At 42.3% G+C, this 23,838-nt stretch overlaps 4 protein-coding genes across 5 annotated transcripts in view; 2 read left to right on the top strand and 2 right to left on the bottom strand.

The window, feature by feature from the left end:
• The window catches only part of tmod4 (tropomodulin 4 (muscle)), a 35,216-nt gene extending 33,728 nt beyond the window's left edge, over positions 1-1,488 (top strand). For both annotated transcript variants that reach the window (XM_034103112.2, XM_034103111.2), the window contains exon 10: positions 929-1,488. In XM_034103112.2, coding sequence (XP_033959003.1) covers positions 929-951 — 23 coding nt within the window. In that variant the 3' untranslated portion in view covers positions 952-1,488. The remainder of the gene's footprint in view (positions 1-928) is intronic.
• A 3,016-nt stretch (positions 1,489-4,504) lies between these two features.
• Positions 4,505-9,142, bottom strand: scnm1 (sodium channel modifier 1). Its single transcript, XM_034102691.1, has 8 exons — positions 8,975-9,142; positions 8,740-8,810; positions 8,532-8,620; positions 7,708-7,802; positions 6,641-6,741; positions 6,413-6,561; positions 6,211-6,325; positions 4,505-4,962 (listed from the first exon to the last, which is right to left on the bottom strand). Exons 1-8 carry the CDS (start codon positions 9,023-9,025, stop codon positions 4,815-4,817), a joined length of 819 nt encoding a protein of 272 aa, XP_033958582.1. The 5' UTR covers positions 9,026-9,142; the 3' UTR covers positions 4,505-4,814.
• A 338-nt stretch (positions 9,143-9,480) lies between these two features.
• On the top strand, positions 9,481-13,771 carry lysmd1 (LysM, putative peptidoglycan-binding, domain containing 1). Its single transcript, XM_034101949.2, has 3 exons — positions 9,481-10,052; positions 11,005-11,306; positions 12,032-13,771. Exons 1-3 carry the CDS (start codon positions 9,873-9,875, stop codon positions 12,210-12,212), a joined length of 663 nt encoding a protein of 220 aa, XP_033957840.1. The 5' UTR covers positions 9,481-9,872; the 3' UTR covers positions 12,213-13,771.
• Positions 13,772-14,140: 369 nt separating this feature from the next.
• On the bottom strand, positions 14,141-23,501 carry tnfaip8l2b (tumor necrosis factor, alpha-induced protein 8-like 2b). The gene is made up of 3 exons (XM_034101950.2): positions 23,248-23,501; positions 16,048-16,371; positions 14,141-14,907 (listed from the first exon to the last, which is right to left on the bottom strand). Exons 2-3 carry the CDS (start codon positions 16,363-16,365, stop codon positions 14,665-14,667), a joined length of 561 nt encoding a protein of 186 aa, XP_033957841.1. The 5' UTR covers positions 16,366-16,371; positions 23,248-23,501; the 3' UTR covers positions 14,141-14,664.
• Between the last annotated feature and the right edge of the window lie 337 nt (positions 23,502-23,838).

Raw genomic sequence — 23,838 nt, 5'->3', positions numbered from 1 at the left:
ACTATTATGCGGCGCAATTAGTCGTTTAGTCCCCCGCTCGCGACACAGATTGGGCAGATTGTACCCTGTAGGTAGATCATTTTAAAAGTAGCTCCCAAGCTGAAAAAGTGTGGGCACCCCTGGTGTACATATTCAGGTCGAGTTCCCGTGGGGGGAGGGGCAGAGGGAGACCAGGTGCATGTTGCGAAAAACGATTGTTACAGTGGATGAAGGGGGAGGGGCGTCTAACGTAAAAGATGAATTTTGATTGGGCTAAATTTGACCTCGAGTCACCCAAAACAATTCTGCCGGGTCTCCCCAGACCCGAACACCAAATGATACACTTTTTTTTTTTTAGAGACCTTCAGACTTGGCTAGAATTGTCAAAATCAGTGTCTTAGTGTTTACATAGCTGCTGTGGAGGATATCACGAAGCCTCGTTCCGATACAAAAAACTAGAGCGTAGTTATTACATCATTTTAAGTTGAAACGGGTCACGGGAGACCCGAACACAACACGAGGGTTCATTGAAGACAATTCTGACACGTCCAACCATTGATTTGTTCAACGCACTCACTCAGTGCTTGATTTGGAACATACTCTTCTGGTGAAATGTGTGTGTCGTCATGAAGGCCATGGCCATCACACGACTCAATGCCACGAGAGAGAACAATCATACAATCTCACAAAATCTCACAAAACTATGAAAACATTGTGTGAAATGGAGGAGAAATCAAAAAGGCCGGGTCTCATTGCGGTAATAAAGACATCTTGAGCATCTTTCTAATGTCTTTATACCACATTTAATATGTTTTCTCTCTCCTGACTTTTGTTCTTTTGACCAGTCTTTTTAATTTGAGCATGATGTATATTTGTTGCCTTTGTAATTGTATTTTAATTGCAATTTAATTTATTTTTTAATGTGTTCTTAATGTGTTTTGTCTTGCAGTTCGCCAGCAGAGATTAAGATGAGAGCATCATGGAGCAAAAGGAAAAATAAGAACCATTTCAGACAGGCTTCGTGTCAGATTTCTTAATTTGTAGCGCCATCGCTGATCGAATCGTGCATTTTGTAATCAACCTAACCTCCATGTCCCACCATTTCATTTCATTTACTGCCGCCAGCTTTTTGTAGACTGCTGAATTCATCATAAAGGCATGTGTAGGTCACAAGCAACATGTGAAGTGTCTTTCTTCTTGTTTGTGCATCTCCAACATCATCCTTAACAAGAGGTTCTCATTCATTAAAAAACATTATACATGTGGTGCTAACTGTGGTAAGGAACAACACTGTAAATACTTTAAATAAAAATATATATTCAAGTATTTTTTGGACATGTTTGACAAATTGAATTGTATTGTTTCTTCGCCTTATCTGACATTTCTCATTGGTAATATGAATATCACTATTAACAGTTGGTGTAATGCACCAAGGAAGCACAGACTTTGATGCGTGTCATTATCTTTGAATAAAACAAGACAGAATTGTTTTGCAGGAGCTTCAATTAACTTCTAATTGTGCTGTTTTCATTTTTTTATTAATGTACTGGAAATACAGGTTTCATACGATGATCACAATAACGGGATTTAAGTAGCAATACTAGATATATATAAGTATTAGCATCAAAAGATACTTAAAATACTAAAAGTAAAAGTACTCGTTATCTAGAACATTTCAAAAACATATTCATTCATAAACTTAGTGATGTATAAAATGTGAATCAATTCAATGTTGTCTCCTGGTAACGTTATACTTGAATGACTTGAAATACTCCATAATTCCCTATTCTAATAAATGTGTCTAATAATCATTTATTATTTGATTCATATTTCGAAATAATTCAAATCTGCAAAGTAGCTATCAATTAAAACTGTCAAATAAATGTAGTGAAGTAAAAAGTGCGACATTTCTCTCCAAAATGTAGAAAAATGAAAAGTTAAACACAAGAACATCAAAATTGTACTTGGTGGCGAAGTCCATAGAGACCGGTTGTGTGTGTGTTACCGAGGTGTCTGAGCAAGGAACCTTAAAGTGTGTCAAATATACTTACAAATTCAATAATGTTTTGATTATAATAACTTGAATGAAATGTTATACCTGGAAAAACAAATACAGGACCGAAAATAATACATAGAAAACTATAATAAAAGAGATGAATGGAAGAGATGGACGAAATCATTTCAATCAGAAACTAAATCCCAGGTTTGAAGGGATTGATGTGGAGGGAAGTCCAGTGACAGGTGATACAACTGCGCGCACCAGAAGTAAAGGGCGTTGTTTATGGTGACGCTGGAGTGAACGAGGACATCCCAATTAATACCTGAGGACTCATCTGTCCTCGCGTCTCTTCCTCGTGTCTCTCGCTCGTGTCTTACGGAAGCGGAGCTAAGATAAGACGCAAGGAAGGGACGCGAGTGAGGGAAAGGAGGAGGTGAAATATTCAAGTGAGTGTACATGTCCCCTCTGTGGGACTATTCAAATCAAAATAAAATCAGAGCATTCAAAATGTGTTAAAATGACACAGGGTTGGGAGAGTAACTTTAAAAATGTATTCTGTTACAATAGTTACCTGTACAAAACAAACAAATCAGTAATCTAAGTAACCCGATTACATTTCCATTACTTTTTGGATTACATTAGCACCAAAATCAATTATAAGACAGGGGTGCCCACACTTTTTCAGCTTGGGAGCTACTTTTAAAATGACCACGCCCAAATGTTCTACCTACAGCAGTGCTTCTCAAAGTGTGGTCCGCGGACCACTGGTGGTCTGTGAGCGCCCCCTAGTGGCCCGTGAGTATATTGGTAACATTTCACATTTGAAATTAATTAATCAATTTAAGTTTTCCGCACTCTCGCGGGAATATCTCCGCAATGGAGCGAGCTTAAGTTTCACTTTCGATTGCATGATATAGCCCAGCGCAACACCTTCATCACACATGTCGCCACTTGTTTGTACCATTTTCAGGCGATTTGTAATCTGTTCTAGAAAAACGATGTGTTTTTTGATATTTGTGGAGTTAGGTGGTCCGCGAGTTTTTTTATTGGTTAAGTGGTCCTTGGTATGAAAAAGTTTGAGAAACACTGACCTACAGGGTACAATCTGTGTCGCGAGCGGGGGACTAAACGGCGTTTACACTAATTGCGCCGCATAGAAGTGCGCCACATTTGGCTTCAGATGAGGAGGTGAGGCCCCCTCATAACGGCATGAACCCGTATGGCACAATACAACTCAGACTGGCTTACCTGCACGTCAATCAAGTGGCAAATGCCATAGTAAGGATGGATGATAAGCTAACTTTAAAAAAAAAAAAAGTATTTATTTTTTCCTTTTTCTTCAATGCCATGTGAGCAACCCACACTACCTTTGCGATCGACGTATTGGGCACCTCTGATGTAAGACAACAGAACAAATCACAGACTGTTTCACGTTGAGTTGTTGTTTCCTCTTAATGTTGACATTTCCTGCAGCATTTAAGGCCCTCCATGTAAAGAAGCACAGCTCTTTGATCCATTAAAGTCTCTCCTGATCCTCTGACTTCCCTCAAGCACCTGAGCTATTTTTACCCCCGACCCCTGATGGGAAATGAGTCCGCCGGGCTTCAGTTACCTTCTTCCAAAAATAAGAAACTTGAAGAGGGTTGCACACGCGGAGATTTATGAGCAGAAGCAGCTGCTAACCTCTGACAGCATTGCTGGGGTTCCTGCCCTGCCTTCGCCTCCTTCTTCTCATTTCCTCATTTATATGAAGCTCCTGCGACTTAATGTCAAGTTTGAAAAGACCACCGAGTAATAAGCAGAAAGCTCGGCTTCTCAAAGGTCACGTCTCCGAAGCCATACGGCGCCACTGACATCTTAAAATGATTTAAAGTCAGCGCCGCCACATTTATTCCATAGTTTCTCTCCGGTTTGATCGTAAAACAAGTGTATTTGTGGATTATAATACTGGGGGCCATGCACGCTGTGACAGAATTACCATATTGTGTTCTGTTGGCTCCACTTCTTCATTTTGTTGCCGTCAAATGTCGGTATAAGTTGTATAACTGAAACTGCAGAGAAGGTATTGAATATCGAAAGTTAAGAAGAACAATTTGAAGTCAGTTTTCTAAAGTCAAACTACGATCAGTCAACTGCAGACATTTAATATTTCTAATCAATCAGGAATAAAGACACACTGAATGAGATACAAAACATTGATTTGGAAGTAAAAAAGATGTCTCCGGGCATCCACAATTTACACTGACTTGAACTTTGACCTACTGTGCTTGCCGTAGTTGTGTTTTCCTCAACAAAGTCTGGTTATTAATACAATTTTGGGCGATTTCACTTTCTCCTTATACCTCCAAATAAAGTGATTTAGATAATCTGATTAAACTACTCGCCTGTAGTCTGATCGTGTTTTCTTCTCAAGTCAGACTAAGATGAAGTAACGTGAAATAATGTCGTTCTGAATCAGAATGATCCATTAATGTCTTTTTGATTTTAGGACACAAGCATTGTTGGAGTTAATGAGAGAACACTTGATCTTAAAAAAGAGCCTTTTAATTGTCACACGTAAACAGGCACAATTGACAGCACAAAAACAAAAGATTTTCAAACTGTAAATCAAATGATATGAGATACAGAACCAATTACATGTCTCCGTAAATTGTAAGTGTCCTGGTAAACAGTAGCAGCTGATAATGACGAGCAGGCTGTTCTTTCAACCAGGAAGTGAGTCCCAGGATTAATAAAGGCATACAAAAACATTGGAATTGAATGAAAGGTTTTGGAAAGGCTGTGCATGTGGAGCTCCGGCTGTTTCAAACGTCTGACTGTTCCACTGTGGTACAAGCTAATGTGTGTTTCCCCACACGTGTTCGTCCTCTCGGGGACTTGTGGGTAGGGGGGAAAGCGAAGGAGCCTCCTCCTCCTCGTCTGAATCAAACTCCACGTTCTCGTCTCTCACCCATTGGCCGCTCCGGTCCCGCAGCCACCCGTCACTGAGGAAGAGACAAAGCAAGATGAAACGCTTATATTTGCACCTATTTTATTCCATTCTATTTCACGGCTTTATTTTATTTGTTCTTATATTTTTTTAATGTTATTATAGTGTTCTTAAAATAGTTCGCTATCTGTGTTTTTTTGTTGTTGTTGTTACTTTTATGAACCTACCTGGTAATAAACCTGATTCTGAAATATATGGAACTGACTTCTAGTTGTTAGAAAGAACAACTCTGACTCTGGGTCACAATGGCTTTCTGTTCCTGTGTGTGGATGCTGCATGGTGATTGGACGAGTTTACTGATATCTGCATCCTGATTGGTCCACATCAGTTATTTGAATAAGTGCACGATAATCTCTAGTGATGGGAATTATGGCTCTTTGAAGGGAACCGGATCTTATGGCTCCGTTCCATTCAAAGGGCCGTTTTTTAAAGGGGGCGGGGTTACTAGGTTTATCTGCGAAATAATCACCAGGATAATGATAGTGAAGTGGCGATGGAGATTATTTCTTGACCCTGCTTTAAAGGATATGTTGCCTTTACAAATGGTGCGCTTTATCATCGCCTGGTTTTGGTTGAAGCTGCTGCTGCGTTTTCGCGTTTGGCTCATTTTCCATCCGAACAACACGTCGTCTACCTGTCCTGTCCCACTTGTTATGACTTCTCTCTCGCGCGTATTCCCTTAAGACCCACCCCATCTCACTCCTCGCGCTGAAACCTACCAATCAGAGCAGGGGGCGGGTCTTCACAGAATACGTGTGGGGAACAAAATCAAGCTTTTTAAAAGGCGAGTGGCTTTTGGCAGGCAGTGAGCGCGGACCAACGATTGAACGATAACAAGAACGGCTCTCACCGAGTACGACTCGGTTCCCCTCGTTCGTACCAAAGAGCCGTTCAAAAGAATCGGCTCGACATATCACTAATAGTCTCTCTACTGCTCCCAACGGAGAACCAGCATTGTGTGTTTTGAGATTGGAAACACGTTTGTTGCTCTGCGAGGCTTTTTGACTTGTTGTTGTTGTGTTTTGCATTAAGAGAAATGTGTGGTCACTTTATAATGTTTCATACTAGAGCAGTATAATAAGAGCGAGAAGCTCTTATTTCGGCGTAGGAGCTCAAGTAAGAGACTTGGCTTTTGTTTCTTGTTTGGGAACCGTTTGTTTGTTGTTTCTCGGGAGTGGGAAAAGTGAACCGATGTGTGTTGTCTCCGCTATGATAAAAGCTAGACAAACAAACACTCCTGTACCTTTTTAGTTTGAGGTAATGCTGCAGCTCTCTCTTCCTCTCGGCTGTTATCGGCTCTGCTTCCTGAGGCTCTGCTGACTCGGCTCCTTTCACATCTGGGCGTGTGTCCTCATTGGCTACAAAACACACAATGAAAGCACATCTGTCCAGTGTTTACTCAACACAACATCTGGAAATGTACGATTTTGTATGACCGGCTTTACCAGCTGTGCAGCCACGAGAAGCGCTTTGTGATGACCGGTTTGGAACTTCAGCTGTCCGGCAGGCTTTTCCCTCTTCAGACGCTGCTGTGCTGGAAGAGTTGTCACTGGGATCTGAGTCAACTCTCAGAGCTCCTTTTCCACCTTTTGTACTAGAGAACAATACAAGATATGAATTTTTAAAGTAGTGTTTATTATATATGCTTGAATTTGTGTACTAAATAACCGTACCTGGTTTTTGTATGGCAGCTGTTATAAGGGACCGTTTTCAATAAGGCGTGATGTGTAAGCTTCCGAGTCTGTTCCAATAGAGGAGCTGAACAGGAGGGTTCCTAAAGGAAGTAGAATATAGTGGGAATGTCTGAGTAGAGTTCAGGTCAAGTGTTGTTTATCTTTTCCACAGTGGACAACTATTTCAAAGTGTTGTTGTTTGTCAGGGTCATATGGTTGTCACAGGGACACAATGCATGCGAGACAGCAACAGTTTCAGTCAGACAAAGAAACACTAAGTATTTTTCCGCTGATGTTGTTATTCGGCCGTGATGATTCATTGACCTTCTGCATGTTGGAGATTTTTTCCATACAACTACATTTAAAGGTGGGGTCGGTACGTTTGAGAAACCGGCTCGAGATACACTTGTTGTTATATTCCATGGAATGCTCTTAACATCCCGATAGCAATGAACATCTGAAGTGCTTTGACAAAAAATCCATAACAAAATGTCATCTGTGGAAGCCGTCGCGCTGTAAAAAGCACGACCAATCATCTGAGCCGGCTAAAGTAACAGGATGGCCTCCCTGCCTGTCAGCCTTCCATCTGGGCACACACTTATCTCGTGCCCTCATTGGTCATGTGCGCGTTCGTGTGTGTTGGAGGAGGGGCTCTGGAAGGAAGTAGCAGATTTTTTCCGGCTGTGTATTTTCAAATTCTAGCGCACTCGAGCTGGTTTCTCCAAAATGACCTACCCCACCTTTAATATGCTATTTGTTGCACACTCACATATTGTGATAGCTGTAATTGGCCCTTCATAGTGTGTATTTGACAGTAAGTCTTCCAATATATATCCACCACTGCCACTATATATATTTTACTTTAAGGTTCTGTTTTTATTGAGATTTTTTGTTTATGTCTGTTTATTTTGTTCTCCTTTTCATTTTCACATTGTGTGCCATGCCTTGTTTACATGCTGCTGTAACAGAAACAATTCTCAAATTGGGATCAATAAAGTATATCTTATCTTATCTTATCAGGGGATTGACAGATGAAGAAACACACCTGGAGCTCACAACTGATTTACCTGTCTTTTGTCTTCAGCCTCAACGTATTTTTCATGGTGCCTTTTTATGATTTCATTCTTTAGCCGTGCTTTCTTTCCATAGAATCCTTTTAAACCTGAAAAAATACAACAATTACGTGTATTTAAGGCGCCATGTATACTTCTTACACAATCTATATATTCGAAGCTGGGCAAATATAACAATACAACTATTGGAATATACATGTGTCAACCATGTAAAAATGTATTCTTTAGTGCTGTAGATACCTCCTACATCTCTTGTTGTATAATGCCACCATGTTACACATCAATAATCTGGACAGCTGTATGAAATATTGGATTTTAATAAGAATTGTTGTACCATTTGATAAAGTGACTTGACTTGTGTGAGGGTTTATTTGCGGCATTAGCCAAAACAAACACTATTAAGTGGTTAGGAGCCTCGGTATAATAATAATACATTGACATACTGTCATAGTGGATCTTATCGGTATTGCCCTCTTCTAGATGCACCACTGTTGAAAATCACTTATCATAGTAACTTACTAATGAACAACATATTTAAATCTAGGCTCATTTTATGTTTGTCACAATTTGGCTAACTATTCCTGCATTTTTTGTCAGGATATCAAATCCAAAAACAATATATTGGTGTCCAATAAAAAGGATTTATACTCATACAAGTCAAAGAGACACACATATTAGTCTTGCTTGGGGTGTAAGCGTTTTTCCACTCACACGTGGTACACTAGATAATGTTAGGAAAGAAAGACACCCACTGCCTAAACACTTAATCACTGGAATTAACAACACATTATAAAAAAGGGTGACATTAAACGCCTCACCTTCCAGATGCTTCTTCCCGTTTCTGTGGACTGTCAGCGTGTCCACCGTGTCAAACACAGGACGGTAAGAGCACACGAGGCAAGTATATCTAGAAACACAATTTAACATTTCAATTATTAGTTTAATTTCTTCAGTTAGAGCTTTAACAACCTCAAAGTACAAGAGTTTCATTCACACACATGTCACTGTTTTTAAAGTTCGTTTCACCTTCCATTATTCATAAGAGCTGCTTCATCTTCTGGAATATAATTAGACAGAAGATCTGCAACACGGCGTTTCTGGAACACAAAAACAACGAGGAGTGGTTCATTCATTCTAACTTTATCAAAGATGCAATCTGAAACATGTGGATACAGGTAGCTAGCATTATGCTAACCATAACAACATCCATAACCTCAACTGAAGTGTCTAATAGAAACGTTAAAAAAAAGTAACATGTTACCTTCAGGATGTTCAATTGACTCTTGTCATCACCTTCCCTTTTAAAAGACATAATTATTATGGTTGATAATATCAAAATAGAGGTCAATAGTAACGGGTTAGCATAGCTGACTAGCTCATTCCCGACAACGACAAGCTAATGTTGCGTTCTAAGTCAGAAAGGAAAATGGGAATTACAAGCTTCATATTTGAAAATATAGTTCAGATCAGTTTTTAAATGCTAAATTGTTATGATCTCCAGTTCATTTTTTTTTTTTTACAACAAATAGATTATTGAAACTATTATTATTACTATTTATATTAGATTACACTTTTTGAATTTTCAAAAACTTGAAATACTTAAAATTGTTGGTACTGTCCCTTAAAACATGAGCTGCAATATATGACGTTATTTGAAATGCACCACATGAAGTGTACAACGCTCAGAAAACCGTGAACTCATTTCAGAAATCTCCATTTGCTTCAATAGATTACATGTTAGGTTTCAAGGTTTCAATTCGTTGCGGTTATTCTAATTGTCGTTATTCTAATTGTCATGAATGCAGCACATGTGACGACTCACGGGACTGAACACGGCAGCCATGGCAACACACGGCAGCTGACAGCTGGACACATGAACATATTCGCAACTTTCTCCCAAGCTTTTCAGCTGTTTATTTGAGAAATATGGTTATTAAAACTTGCTGTGAAGTAAGTTATAGTCTTTAAATGTAGCATAGGTTTGACAGGTAGCGTTGACACAAACATAACGAGCGTCATGCTTAAGTGAGATTACCATTTAGCTAGAATGCTAACTAAGCTGCTAGTTAGTTTGCTTCTCACTATGTCAACAACGTGAGCTTGTAGCCACACTTTACCACCGTTTGCTCGGTTGTTATCGTGCCGATTTGTTCGCTACTATGTCAGGGGAGAGAGCTCCTTTGCCCGGTGGGGGTAACAGCCTTCTCCTGGGGAACCGGACCCGGTCTTACGGTAGTTTGGTCCGGTCTCCTCTCTCTCCGGTTCGCCAGAGACGCATTGAACACAACATTCAGCCCGGAGAAACACTGCAAGGCCTGGCCCTGAAATATGGAGTTTCTGTAAGTAAAACATATATTGTAAAACCATTTTTGTGTTTGTATTATATTGGAAATATTGTGATACCCTGCCTCCCAATGAAATATCCCCTTTTGCTATATTTGGATGCAGGATATACATATTTCACGTTTATTTCTTATTGGCTTCCTGTGTGTCAAAGAATAGATCTCAAAATACTGCTGCTGGTTTATAAAGCACTGAATGGTTTAGGCCCAAAATACATTTCTGACCTCCTGCTAAATTATGAACCATCCAGATCTCTCAGGTCTTCAGGGACTGGTCAGCTTTCTGTCCCCAGAGTCAGAACTAAACATGGAGAAGCAGCGTTCAGTTATTATGCTCCAAGTATCTGGAGCAAACTCCCAGAAACCTGCAGGTCCGCTGCAACTCTGACTACTTTTAAATCCAGGCTGAAGACTTTTCTTTTTGTCGCTGCTTTTAATTGAACTATTCATATCTTAAACTGCACTGTAACTTTTATTAGCTTTTCTTTTTTAATGTCTTTCATTTTTTTTTGTAAAGCACTTTGAATTGCCTTGCGTTGAAAAGTGCTATATAAATAAACTTGCCTTGCCTTGCCTATTGTCCTTATATGGACTAGTTATTAGTGTGTGTGCACTTTTGGGTAAAATTATTCAGGTACAGTAATACTTTTTTTAATTTATAGAGCTTTTATAGGTTCTCAATGACACTTAGTGGTACACTTAGTAGTATTAAGTAAGTAATATGAATTATGGTTTAGTAAAATGAAGTTGATTATGATCAACACTGTCAACCCTCATATCAAAAACTGTATTTTAAATTGTTACAAATGTGCATTGATTTGCATTGCTCTCCTGCTGTTGATTTTGACTTGTGATGTCCAATACTTTCTATATTATTAAGATACACCATAATTAGTCACGTTTATGTAATTAAGTATACACAATGCTGACATGTCATCTTCTCTCACAGATGGAGCAAATCAAAAGAGCCAACAGGCTGTACACCAATGACTCCATATTCCTGAAGAAGTCCTTATCAATCCCTGTGCTGTCAGACTTGGCCCACTGTAGTGACGGGGGGGATTTGTTCGAAGAGGACGGCTGTGTCTCCAAACAAAACGGGCACACGAGGAGCCCCTCAGAGAGGAAGCAGAACGATGGCAGAGAAAGAGCGTCGGACCTTACTCCAGCGGACTTTTTGAAAAGGTTGGACGACTTGATAAGTCAATCCAAGCAGGCGGCGGTGAGAGGATGTCAGGAGGCAGAGAAGAGGTACACGCTTGTTTACGCTGGTTGTTCAGACACAGTCATGCTCTGGATTGGCTGTGACAGATCCTCAAGTCTTGACATTTTATTTGCTGTCTGGCATTCCCTAAAACAGAGTGATTTTTTGGCGTCAAGTTTAATACTTACGACACCCTTTCATTTCTAAGTCCTCTCACATCTTATGCACCTGCTTTAAAAGCCAATGTTGCACCTAAAATAAGATTATCTTTTCATGTTGTTTATGTTGTTGAACAAGATCCGTTTGGCACACACAGGACTCTTGACTCCTGTTCACACCGGATGTTATCATGCACCTTGCGCAAACGACTCATAAGTGAACAGCTTTACATTTGAGTCTAACCGCCCCCGAGATTCTATCACTTGCACCACACAGAGAAAGGTGCAACAGGAAATCACTTCAACGTGTGTCTACAGAAGGTCCAGTTGTGATAGCCACTGGGTTATACATTAATAACATTGAAGCTCTGTCGACTGAACTTAGAAAGAAAGCCTTATATCTCTCTCAGAGGTGGAGGACAGCGTCTTCCCTTTCTACTAGTCTTATACACTTCATCACATACTTAAATGAACTTCTTGCAACTCAACAAAACTCCTTTCACTGGCTATTTAAACGGAGAGAGAAGGGTTATCACAATATCACTGACATTATGCATGCTGGTGAAGTGAAACGCTCAGTCTTCACACTTACTGTGTCTGTCTATCTCTCACAGGGTGGCCTCTATAGAAGCAGCTTGCAGCAGCGAGGCCTCAGACTGTCGGCCGCTCACCAGGTCGCAGAGCGCCTTTTTATCTCCCACGACGCAGCAGGCATCACATGCGGCCGTTACCTTCACCGTCACCAAACTCACCAGGAAACTGAGAGACAGGGAGGATGAGATCTTCCAGCTGTGACGTGTTGTTCGTGCACTCTGATCGTTAAAGAAGAACAACGCTCAGAAAGCCACGCCGCAGAACATTTCAAAAAGAGGAATATATCTCCACTCATCCTGCTGCTGTATGCCATTTTGTTTTTTAACTTATAAAGTTACACTGTATTCAAACCGTTTTTAAAACATGAATACATACTGCAATGTAGCTTTCTTATTTATTTGTTGAGAAACACTGTCGATTATGTAAAGCTTCATATGGCCAACAGCACACACGTATCTTCACAAAACAAGAGCGTGAAATGTTAGAAATGAGAATGCACAGTCACAAGTTGCTTCGGTCATATGACCCTTCGTATACCTCACCGTCTGACAATGCAGCGTTGGGCGAGTCTTCTGACTGAAGCCTTTAGCCATAGTTCATTTATGAATCATGCTCACTGTGGAAAGCTTAGTCTAACGGAGCAAAGCTTAGTCTAACGGAGCAAAGTTTAGTCTAACGGAGAAAAGCTTAGTCTAACGTAGCGAAGCTTAGTCTAACGGAGCGAAGCTTAGTCTAACGTAGCGAAGCTTAGTCTAACGTAGCGAAGCTTAGTCTAACGTAGCGAAGCTTAGTCTAACGTAGCGAAGCTTAGGCTAACGTAGCGAAGCTTAGGCTAACGGAGCGAAGCTTAGTCTAACGTAGCGAAGCTTAGTCTAACGTAGCGAAGCTTAGTCTAACGTAGCGAAGCTTAGTCTAACGTAGCGAAGCTTAGGCTAACGGAGCGAAGCTTAGGCTAACGGAGCGAAGCTTAGTCTAACGTAGCGAAGCTTAGGCTAACGGAGCGAAGCTTAGTCTAACGGAGCGAAGCTTAGTCTAACGTAGCGAAGCTTAGTCTAACGGAGCGAAGCTTAGTCTAACGGAGCGAAGCTTAGTCTAACGGAGCGAAGCTTAGTCTAACGGAGCGAAGCTTAGTCTAACGTAGCGAAGCTTAGTCTAACGGAGCAAAGCGACTATGCGAAGCTTAGTCTAACGGAGCGAAGCTTAGTCTAACGTAGCGAAGCTTAGTCTAACGTAGCGAAGCTTAGTCTAACGTAGCGAAGCTTAGGCTAACGGAGCGAAGCTTAGGCTAACGGAGCGAAGCTTAGTCTAACGTAGCGAAGCTTAGGCTAACGGAGCGAAGCTTAGTCTAACGGAGCGAAGCTTAGTCTAACGTAGCGAAGCTTAGTCTAACGGAGCGAAGCTTAGTCTAACGGAGCGAAGCTTAGTCTAACGTAGCGAAGCTTAGTCTAACGGAGCGAAGCTTAGTCTAACGGAGCGAAGCTTAGTCTAACGGAGCGAAGCTTAGTCTAACGGAGCCAAGCTTAGTCTAACGGAGCGAAGCTTAGTCTAACGTAGCGAAGCTTAGTCTAACGGAGCAAAGCGACTATGCGAAGCTTAGTCTAACGGAGCGAAGCTTAGTCTAACGTAGCAAAGCTTAGGAAACAGACTTGTGTTTTAGAATATATTTTGATAGCAGTCGTTTTCTACATTTTATTTCAGTTTTACAAACAGGCCATGTTTTTTGTTGAGGTCTTAAAAAATATATATATATTGACACCTTGTCCAAACTTTCTCAAGTAAATGATTTTGATTAGAACTTTAAAAAAGAAGCTTTCTGTAACTTAATAGTTGAACAAATTTGATCCACAAAAACGGTATTTTCGCAGTTAAACTACATTGCAATAGCGCACAAAGTGGAGTGTCTCGTTGGGGCTGTTTTGTTGATTTTATTGATGTCTTGGTAACGTAAAACCAAAGAACAACACCCGTCTTAATCTCAGACAACGCCTGTGATCAACTCTCCAGAACAACACGAGTCATAGGATTAACCTTAAGATCTTCCTGTCAACACCACTTAGCCATCAGTCTCTTTGTTAATGCTGCTAAACATGTTTTGAAGCTGCAAAGTGTTGGTGTAAGTAATTGTCAACTGCGGGGTTATTTGGCTTTATTATTGGCTTCCGGAAGCTTTGGGAAATACAGTACAATGAAGCGGCGTCTTCACCACCAGATGGCAGTGCTGTATTACAGTGGCATTGTTCCCTGTCCGTCCTCTCTATGCAATATCCTGAATACCCAACATCAGTAGTTCTCAAAGAAACATTTCAAGGCCTCAAATATCAAGCATCTAATGACATTTCCTTATCTAATAAAAACAGCCGACAGTATAAACTAGTTTATGTTCAAGTTCTTTTTCTGAGAATCCGTCTACATCACAATTAAACAGTATATCACCTCTGAACACTGAACACTTGAGGAATGAGTCAATCATCCTCATCCCGCGTGTTCTTCGAGAACGATGGGGCGTCGTTGAGCTTTTGTTCTCAAATCACTTGTTTTACGTTGCCATTCCTCAGCAGCAGTAAGACCGAAATGCGTCCAACAGTTCTGAGTCTCATGTGAGTCTGTTGATCTCCCAAGTGTCTGTGTGACATTTGATTGTTTTGTTTTGACGTCATATTGTCCCGTCCTCCATGAGCTTGTCGAGTCCCTTGCAGATCTTGGTGAGGTTGGGTCTGAAGGTGCCGCTGGGGTCGTACAGTTTGGTCAGGAGCTCGGGGTCGGAGTAATGGTTGAACACGTGGCTGATGCGGTTGTGGGATTTGGGGGTGAGGTGCGTGTTCACCAGCTTCAACAACAGATCCCTGCAGCTGGTCAGGAGTTCTGACATCACCCCGTTATCGAAGGTGAAATCCACCTGAGGGAGTAAGGGGGAAAGGGTCGTGACCGTGGGTTACATCACATGTCCTTTAGCATTTAGCAAAGCGACTTACCTCAATACCATAGAATGCATTCCTACTGGAGCAATGTGGGGTTCAATACAGTATATTGCCCAAGGATGCTTCAACATGCTTACTGCAGCGACTGGAGATTGAACGACTGAAACTTCAATTGGTGGACGTCCATTTTCCCCCTCAGCCACAACCAACCTACCCCTAGTTAATATTGAACATGGACTGTATTGTACGTATGTGGTGCAGTCTTAAACTAGGCGCTTCAAGTCTTCATTCACACACATTCAAAGAGAGAAATGTGCCACTCTTGCTCAGGGAATCCAACATTCACACACCGTTAGCCTTGCAATCGGGAGCAACTCGGGGTTAAGTGTCCCCATAATGTATAGTAATTAAATATGTTCTTGCAGTTGTCATTATTGTGGTTTGGTGTGAGTCAAACCCATGCATGACTTCAACACCAGACACGGAAACAAGGTAATTTAGGGTCAAGTGCGTAGCTGCAGTTAAGTGGCCATCGCTGAGACTTTAGTCCTTGTTGATTGTGATTTTCTTGTTTGAAAGCAATCAAATGTTGCTTCGAATTTAGCAGTCTGGAGTCAAGCTGTTTAAAGTGTTCTGAACTGTGTGCATCGTTCCCTTTTGTGTGTGTATACAATGCTGAAGTAATTACCCCACACACAACCAGTTTAGAGTACTGCAAGCATACAAACATTGCAATACCTTTATCAGTGGGCCTTGTAGATTATTCACCAATGTGTTCTCTCCATTAGTGATAGATAGTGACACAGGAAAGTACTAAAGAGCCACATAGCTGAATTAAAACCTTAACAACCTTATTTACAACCATTCCCTGCAACATACGGCACACATGTACCCATGTAATACAGATTTGAAAGGCTATTAAGGTCTATTTAAGTATTCTGCGTTGAACTTGGACATTTTCTGCCTAAACAATTTATCGTCAAGTGTCCTTATGCCGATGTAATGTATCTCTATTCCTTGATATATCAGTTTTGAGTTTCACTTCAGACCACCGAAGTTCTGACTTCCTAAAGCCTGTTTATAGATTCCGTACTTTAAAAAGAAATGTGTAAACGTGCCTCGTAGAAGCTGATAGCCGTCATGGCCCCCTGGTGCAGCTTCTTCTTGAAATCCGTGGCGATTCCCAGCTCCTCCGTGCTGAAGCGGTTGTTCCTGAACAGCAAACCGATCTTCACGGCGATCTTCACCAGGTCTTTGATCACCTTCTGCGCCTCCGTCTTGTTCCCCGAGTAGCCTTTGGAGACGCGGTACAGTTCGTCCAGGATCTCGCTCGTGGTGTCGTCGATGAACATTTGGACCGAGCTCTTGGTGGCCATGCGGCTGAGGATCTTCTTCTGCGCGCTCAACGCCATGTCCTTGGAGCTGAAGTGGTCCATGGTTGTCTAGAGGGAAGGAAGAGACACACATGTTTGAACTGTGCCCATTGAGAGGTACTCTGGAATAAGACTTACATTCTTTAAATACTTCTTTAGCCAAGAGCATGTTCCTCTCTGCTCATAATACTATTATCTTTCGATGCGTGTGGGAAAGATAGGAAATGGGTAGTCACAAAGGAAACTGTATAAATATCCAATTATGATTTTGCACTGGAAAACACAAGGCTCTGATTTTAGGTTGCACATGATACCTATTGAAATCAAAATGTGAATTTGGTACATCTTCAGCCTGTTGGACCAGTTTGTTGTGAGCGAATTGATTGAAGCTACGAATAAAGTAATATAACTTTGACTTGGAAGAAAGCAGTAGTACACATTGCAAATAGGTAGTTTCCAGCATTGGTGAGTAAAGTACCCACTTCTCCAAATGGTGTGCAGGACACAGATAGATAGATAGATAGAACTTTATTTGTCATAGTACAAGTACAACAAAATTACAACGGACTCAAGGTGCCAACACGCAACAAGACGACAATATAAAAACAATAAATGGGACTTAAAAAAAGGGAATATGTACATAAATAAATAATAGATATTAAATTGCACGATTCCCCTCGTATTGCACGGAAGGTTTATCTAACTTAAATATTAGCAGCGTTGTGTTTCAACCAACATGTGTCTCTTTCTGCAGATGGAAAAGATTCCCCGTCACTGGCTGGATTACCGCCTCAATGATAATATTGAATTTGCGTTGCTTTCCTTAGTTCACAAAGTGCTAAGTACAAGTACAAGTTTGAGGTGCTTGAATATTTTCATTGTATGCAATCTTATACTTCTACTCCGCTATATTTCAAGGCGAATATTGTAGTTTTTTACGTGTATTTGGCAAAATGACTTGCTAAAATACAGATCCTGAATGAAATATGATATATTAAGCAGTAGTATATATCTATTAAGTTCATTACGTAGTACAACTGAACCCTACCTTTACAACATGCAACACATACTTATATGTAGAAGTAATATCCTTAATGTCTGAATCTTTAAAAGTGAATTTCCCTACATGTCCCATTGCATGCTGGGTCTCAAGCCAGATGGCAATGTTGCAAGGACTGCCGATCGGCTCTGGACATCGGGCTGTTTAGCCACAAAAAGACTCATGCTACTAAACTGGAAGGAACGCAAACCAGCCTGCGTTAGGGACTCGTGGCTGAGGGAGCATCTGGACCCGCTGAACACGGAGCCGCTTCTCTGCTGGGGGACTTTGAGGGGAGACGGGGGGATTGCGGTTCACTGTCCGCAGCCCTCCTGTCTGACCCTGTCAATATGGCATCTCCTGTGTAATGTATTGTGTATGAAATGTCCTGTGTCACAATCAGCTCTCTTAGGAAGTCATCCTTGCATCCCCCCCCCCGTTACTTTTTGTTTAGTTGTTTGTTGTTGTATGTTCTGTAAAAAAACAACAAAAAACACATAATTGGTAAAAGCATGAATAATTGTATTTCAGTAATATAATCGATACTCTTCTGAAATAGGCCTTTTGAACAAGGACTTCTCTTAGTTGCTGTACTTGAAGTCTATTTTGAAGCTAGTACTTTTCTACATGTTGGAAGCAGAAGTGTATTAGAATATGTACTGCTGTAAGGAGAAGGATCTAAGTACTGTCTAGCAGTTAGAGGTGTGGAGACACTCCCTTTTTAAAGGAAGGACAGCGTTTTCACATCTGGTTACGGCTCTGCAGTGTCCTTCTTTCACTGGCAGACGCCGAGCCGCTCCAGTGGGCTGTTTGGAGGTTAAGTGCCATGTTCGAGGGCCAAGTGTGTTGTTTCCGCGGCTGGGGAGGGCAGCATGTGGGCACCTCTCTTATCCAAAATGATGATCTGGGGATTTGAACCGCCTGCCCCCCTGTGAGTCTGACGATCTAACCTTCAGACTGCCACATCCCTTTAGTCCACTTTCAAGCCTCACTTTGAGCTTTTTAAAATCAACAAGTAAATAGACTTCTGCCCGGCGCTGGATTAACACACGGTGAATCCTGTTGCATTTAAAGGTCCCCTATTATACTGTTTCTCATCAATATATCACAGGTCTCAGATATACACAGAGCCTGTCTCTGATTGGCTGACACTAAACCGATCATTGCAGCATTACCCATAATCCCCTCTGTTTCAGCCCTGTTTCCAAAATGCTGATTCTCTGTCTGTTACTTTAAGATTCAGGTGATAAGGGGGGGGGGGGGTTACCTTGTTGCTGATTGGCTAATGGTTACACAAGACAACACATCGTTATGACATCATCAAGTGGCCAAAATCTGATCAGCTCATTTTCAGACAGGTTTTTATAGAAATGGATCAAAAAGAGAGAGAATCTTTGTTCCTGAGACTTTCAGAGTCTCTTTCCACAGAGGGGACACATGCTGATGTAGAAGAGACATGAAGAAGAGGGGACACATGTTGATGTAGAAGAGACATGAAGAAGAGGGGACACATGCTGATGTAGAAGAGACATGAAGAAGAGGGGACACATGCTGATGTAGAAGAGACATGAAGAAGAGGGGACACATGTTGATGTAGAAGAGACATGAAGAAGAGGGGACACGTGTTGATTTAGAAGAGACACGAAGAAGAGGGGACACATGTTGATGTAGAACAGACGTGAAGAAGAGGGGACACATGTTGATGTAGAAGAGACATGAAGAAGAGGGGACACATGTTGATGTAGAACAGACGTGAAGAAGAGGGGACACATGTTGATGTAGAACAGACGTGGAGAAGAGGGGACACATGTTGATGTAGAAGAGACATGAAGAAGAGGGGACACATGTTGATGTAGAAGAGACATGAAGAAGAGGGGACACATGTTGATGTAGAAGAGACATGAAGAAGAGGGCACACATGTTGATGTAGAAGAGACATGAAGAAGAGGGGACACATGTTGATGTAGAAGAGACATGAAGAAGAGGGGACACATGTTGATGTAGAAGAGACATGAAGAAGAGGGCACACATGTTGATGTAGAAGAGACATGAAGAAGAGGGGACACATGGTGATGTAGAAGAGACATGAGGAAGAGGGGACACATGTTGATGTAGAAGAGACATGAAGAAGAGGGGACACATGTTGATGTAGAAGAGACATGAAGAAGAGGGGACACATGTTGATGTAGAAGAGACATGAGGAAGAAGGGACACATGTTGATGTAGAAGAGACATGAAGAAGAGGGCACACATGTTGATGTAGAAGAGACATGAAGAAGAGGGGACACATGTTGATGTAGAAGAGACATGAAGAAGAGGGGACACATGTTGATGTAGAAGAGACATGAAGAAGAGGGGACACATGCTGATGTAGAAGAGACATGAAGAAGAGGGGACACATGTTGATGTAGAAGAGACATGAAGAAGAGGGGACACATGTTGATGTATTAGAGACATGAAGAAGAGGAATTTGCATAATAGGAGACCTTTAAAACACTGCTTTAATATAATGTTAGTTCCAGTTTGTGTTTGTTTTCGTCTCCCACAAATGGTGCCGAAGGGAGACGCGCCTGGAAGAGACTCCACGGAGGCTTTTAATTCCTCCTGTGAGATTTTAAACCACACCTCGCATCCATCAGAGGAAACCCCCCGGGAGGTCATCAGCATGCAAACGGCTCGCTGCGACACAACTACAAAACCCACTGTTTATTTTTGATTGTCAACACGGTTTGAATGAATGCCTTTTTAATTGCGTCTAATTCTCCCTCCCTAATCTCCATCGCGAAGCACGCAGGTTTGAAGGGAATCATTCACGGAGGAAACAACATTTTATTTAGCTGATGTTCTTATTAGAGACGACGAATCAAACTGAATAGGAGTTTCCACATCATTTAAATAATAATTATCGAAAGGATTAGAATAATATAACACACACACACACACACACACACACACACACACACACACACACCCTTCTGTGCTGCTTTTCTTTGCCTTCTGGTAACTTCTCTCTCTCTCTTCTTACGGTGTGAAGTCGATCCTTTGACATTTGTCTCCCAGTTTTTATCCACCCCCCCTCCTACTCCCTTCTTCTTCACACACGCACACACACACACACACACACACACACACACACACACACACACACACACACACACACACACACACACACACACACACACACACACACACACACACACACACACACACACACACACACACACACACACACACACACACACACACACACACACCTCTCTCTCCAATCCCACTTCCCCTTAATCCAAAGCATCGACGGTCTGCCTCAGTGCCACTTTGTACCCTCGAATACTTCCTGGGTCATTTTCCTTTTTCCATTCACTCACGTTAAGTCGTTACTGTGCGTCCTTCACTGTGGATACCGCACTAAATGCCACTTCTGGCCTGTGTGGGCAAGTATTTGAGAGAAGCTGGAAGGCTGCATATCTGAGGCAGGTCCATGCAGGCTTTCCCCAGATTGCATCAGGGGTAGGAACCCAAAAGCTACCGTAATTACTGGCCTCGAGATGAAACGACGCTCTGAAACACCCTGTGCATTCTCAACAGCATTATATCCATAAGCAGTCGGTTACATGGCCGCCTGATGGTCGTTTGAACGCGGTCCCTTCATGCAGGGTTATGCTAATTAGACGGCCTTGTTCAAATGATTGCATGCTCCGACGGCACAGTCAGCACTCTGAGCAAATGACTCCACGGCTCACGAATAATCAAAAAAGTTATCCGGTCACATTAACGATCGTGTTTAGCGGCCGATGAGACTCTCCCCGTCCCCCTGTGTGCAACCGAATCCCAGCAGCCACATCCATACTAAGCAAACCGTCACGTTTATTACGGCATATCTCACCCGCGTCGATTTGACACGCTCAGCCATTCATTGTGAACAAGTGTCGAATTTCCAATGGAGCGCTTTGTTACGAAAGCCTTGGCTTCCCGTGGGGAATGTAAAGAACATTCATTAGATTAATTTCCCTAAACGGTGATAATGGAAGTGGAGCAGCGCGATAACTATTTGAGATTCATGCTTCAATCTCATGTATTCGCTAAAAAGACCACGGGGATTTGAGGTGCACGGTGCGAGGCCTTCAGACGAAATGAAATGTCAGCCCTCGGCTGGCGGCTGACGCTGCTTGACTTTTTGGGTTTTCCGGGTTGTTTGTTTTCAGCAGATCAGGAGGCTGCTTTTTGAAGAGGCCATTGCAACGTTTCTGTGGATATTGCCATGAAACCACTTCCCTGTAATGGACAGTCGCTCTCACGGAGGACGCTTTCGATGTTGAGGACGCTTTCGATGTTGAGCACCAATTTTCGCGGTGCCGACGGACCGAAGAGGGCTTTTGAACGCTGTTGACTGCATTACGTGTTCGAGTGTTTGTTTCTCTCCCCGGATGCGGGAGAGATCTGATACCGCCGCCGTGCAAACATGTAAAATAACAAAGCAGAGATCAGTCTGGTTCAGAGTTACTGCTGAGGAATCTGTGAGCGTGAACTCAATGGACAGTCGGGCGGAGAGTGATGATCGGTGGAGTGGAAGGAGAGGTAAATATTTAGCATTCCTCAGATAGCTCCCGATGTGAGCCTCACCGTTTGTGTACATGTATGAACTTGTGCATGTTTGGAGAAAAAGTACTTTCCAGGTGTTTTACAACCAAAATCGTCTTTCTGTCCTCGCCCTGTCCGGCATATGTTGAAGACGAATCCTCTCTGAGCGGGGGGTTCGCGGAGCCTCTTGACTCAGCCGATCAGAATTGTGCCTTGCTCTGTTATTACAGCAGGGCCTCTTTGCTTCGAGCTCACACGGAGAGTCATCGTCACCGACTCTCATCCCCAGCAGACTGGGTTGTATCTGCTGAGAGGAGGTCTCGTTCAGCTGCCTTTGATCAGATCCAACAATGAGAATGTTCCAGAATAAAAAAACACAGAACGACTCAATCATGGAAACAAGGAGCCTATTGTTGAAATGCATTAAAGCAACCATCAGGGCATCTTTTAGCTGACGGCGAGTGGACAACACACTAACGTATTAGGTGTGTCGATGACAACATGGCTGTTTTTCATTATGTCCACTTGGTAGACTGTTCTTCTTGCTGATGCAATATAAAACAATTGCAGGATTTCTTTCTGTGCCAGATGAGCATTGCGTCACCACGAAACGCCACTTCCGCTGTGTTTTCAAACTGTCTTGACGGTTCAAATGCTTGGTGTTGTTCTTGACTAAATGGTCTGTCTCTTTTAGTAGCATATTGACGTCTGCGTGCACAAAGATTATATTGGTTTCATGTATCGTTTTGATCGCCGTTATTTGACATATATCATGTTTTGGGTACTTTTCAAGCAGATTCTCAGACGGCACATGTTGCAGTTTCTCTTGCGGGATTGCAAAACTCCTCTGTTGCTCAACTGAGCCCCACGTCTCGCCTCAAAAGGGAAGCGAAACAGGCCGCCGTTATTACACGTTGAAGAGTCATACGCAGAGGCCCACACCTTGTATTCAAACCTTGTGTCCGCACGACAATGCGAGTGAAGTCTAGTGACATTTCACTGTCTTTATCTGCGCCTTAAAGTCAAAGCAGGCGAGCGGAGAAGGGAAAGTCCACTCAGTGCCGTGGAGATTTGAGTTGAGCAACACTCGGCATGTGCGAGCTCCACAGCTGTGCATGTCACTGTACTTGTTTCAGCCTGACTGTGAGAGAACATGCATATCTCCCAACGCGCGCTTACAAAGGGGAAGTTGACAGAAGTCACGCATTTTGTTCCAATCATACCTCAACTTCGCCTGCTTTGAACACCGTTTCCAACCAGGGGAGAACATGACACCAATCTGGCCCCTGTTGTATTTTCTTTCACGAAAGCTGGAGAAGTTTTCTTACCTGAGTGTTGTGAGAGTCCCCCTCCCTCCTTTTGTGTGTGTCAGAGATCTGCCTCTCCCTTCAGGTTGACGGCACGGGACGGTTGATTTTTAAAAAGACGTCTTCATTTTCACCACAAGCTGAATGAAAAGCCCTCCTGCAGCGCTTCTGTCCCTGCTGCCACCCTGTCTTAAGATAATGTTGAGTTGTACTTCCTTGAGGAACTAAATTGCTCTGACACACCCCTCTGTGTGTGTGTGTGTGTGTGTGTGTGTGTGTGTGTGTGTGTGTGTGTGTGTGTGTGTGTGTGTGTGTGTGTGTGTGTGTGTGTGTGTGTGTGTGTGTGTGTGTGTGTGTGTGTGTGTGTGTGTGTGTGTGTGTGTGTGTGTGTGTGTGTGTGTGTTAGTGTCTCTTCCTCCCTCCCTCCCTCCCTCCCTCCCTCTTTAGCCTATCTTGTGTTCAAACTCTTGTAAACCTCCTCTCGTTCATCCCCCTTGTCTCTCTCTCTCTCTCTCTATCTCTCTCTCTCTCTCCCTCTCTCTCTCTCTCTCTCTCTCTCTCTCTCTCTCTCTCTCTCTCTCTGATTCTGTCGTCTCTGTATGCTGACCTTGT

This window comes from Pseudochaenichthys georgianus, chromosome 16 (genome assembly GCF_902827115.2).
Source record: "Pseudochaenichthys georgianus chromosome 16, fPseGeo1.2, whole genome shotgun sequence".
NCBI classification, from domain to species: Eukaryota; Metazoa; Chordata; class Actinopteri; order Perciformes; family Channichthyidae; genus Pseudochaenichthys; species Pseudochaenichthys georgianus.
Note: the sequence above shows the minus strand (reverse complement) of the source record. Positions and strands in the feature narration are given on the sequence as shown.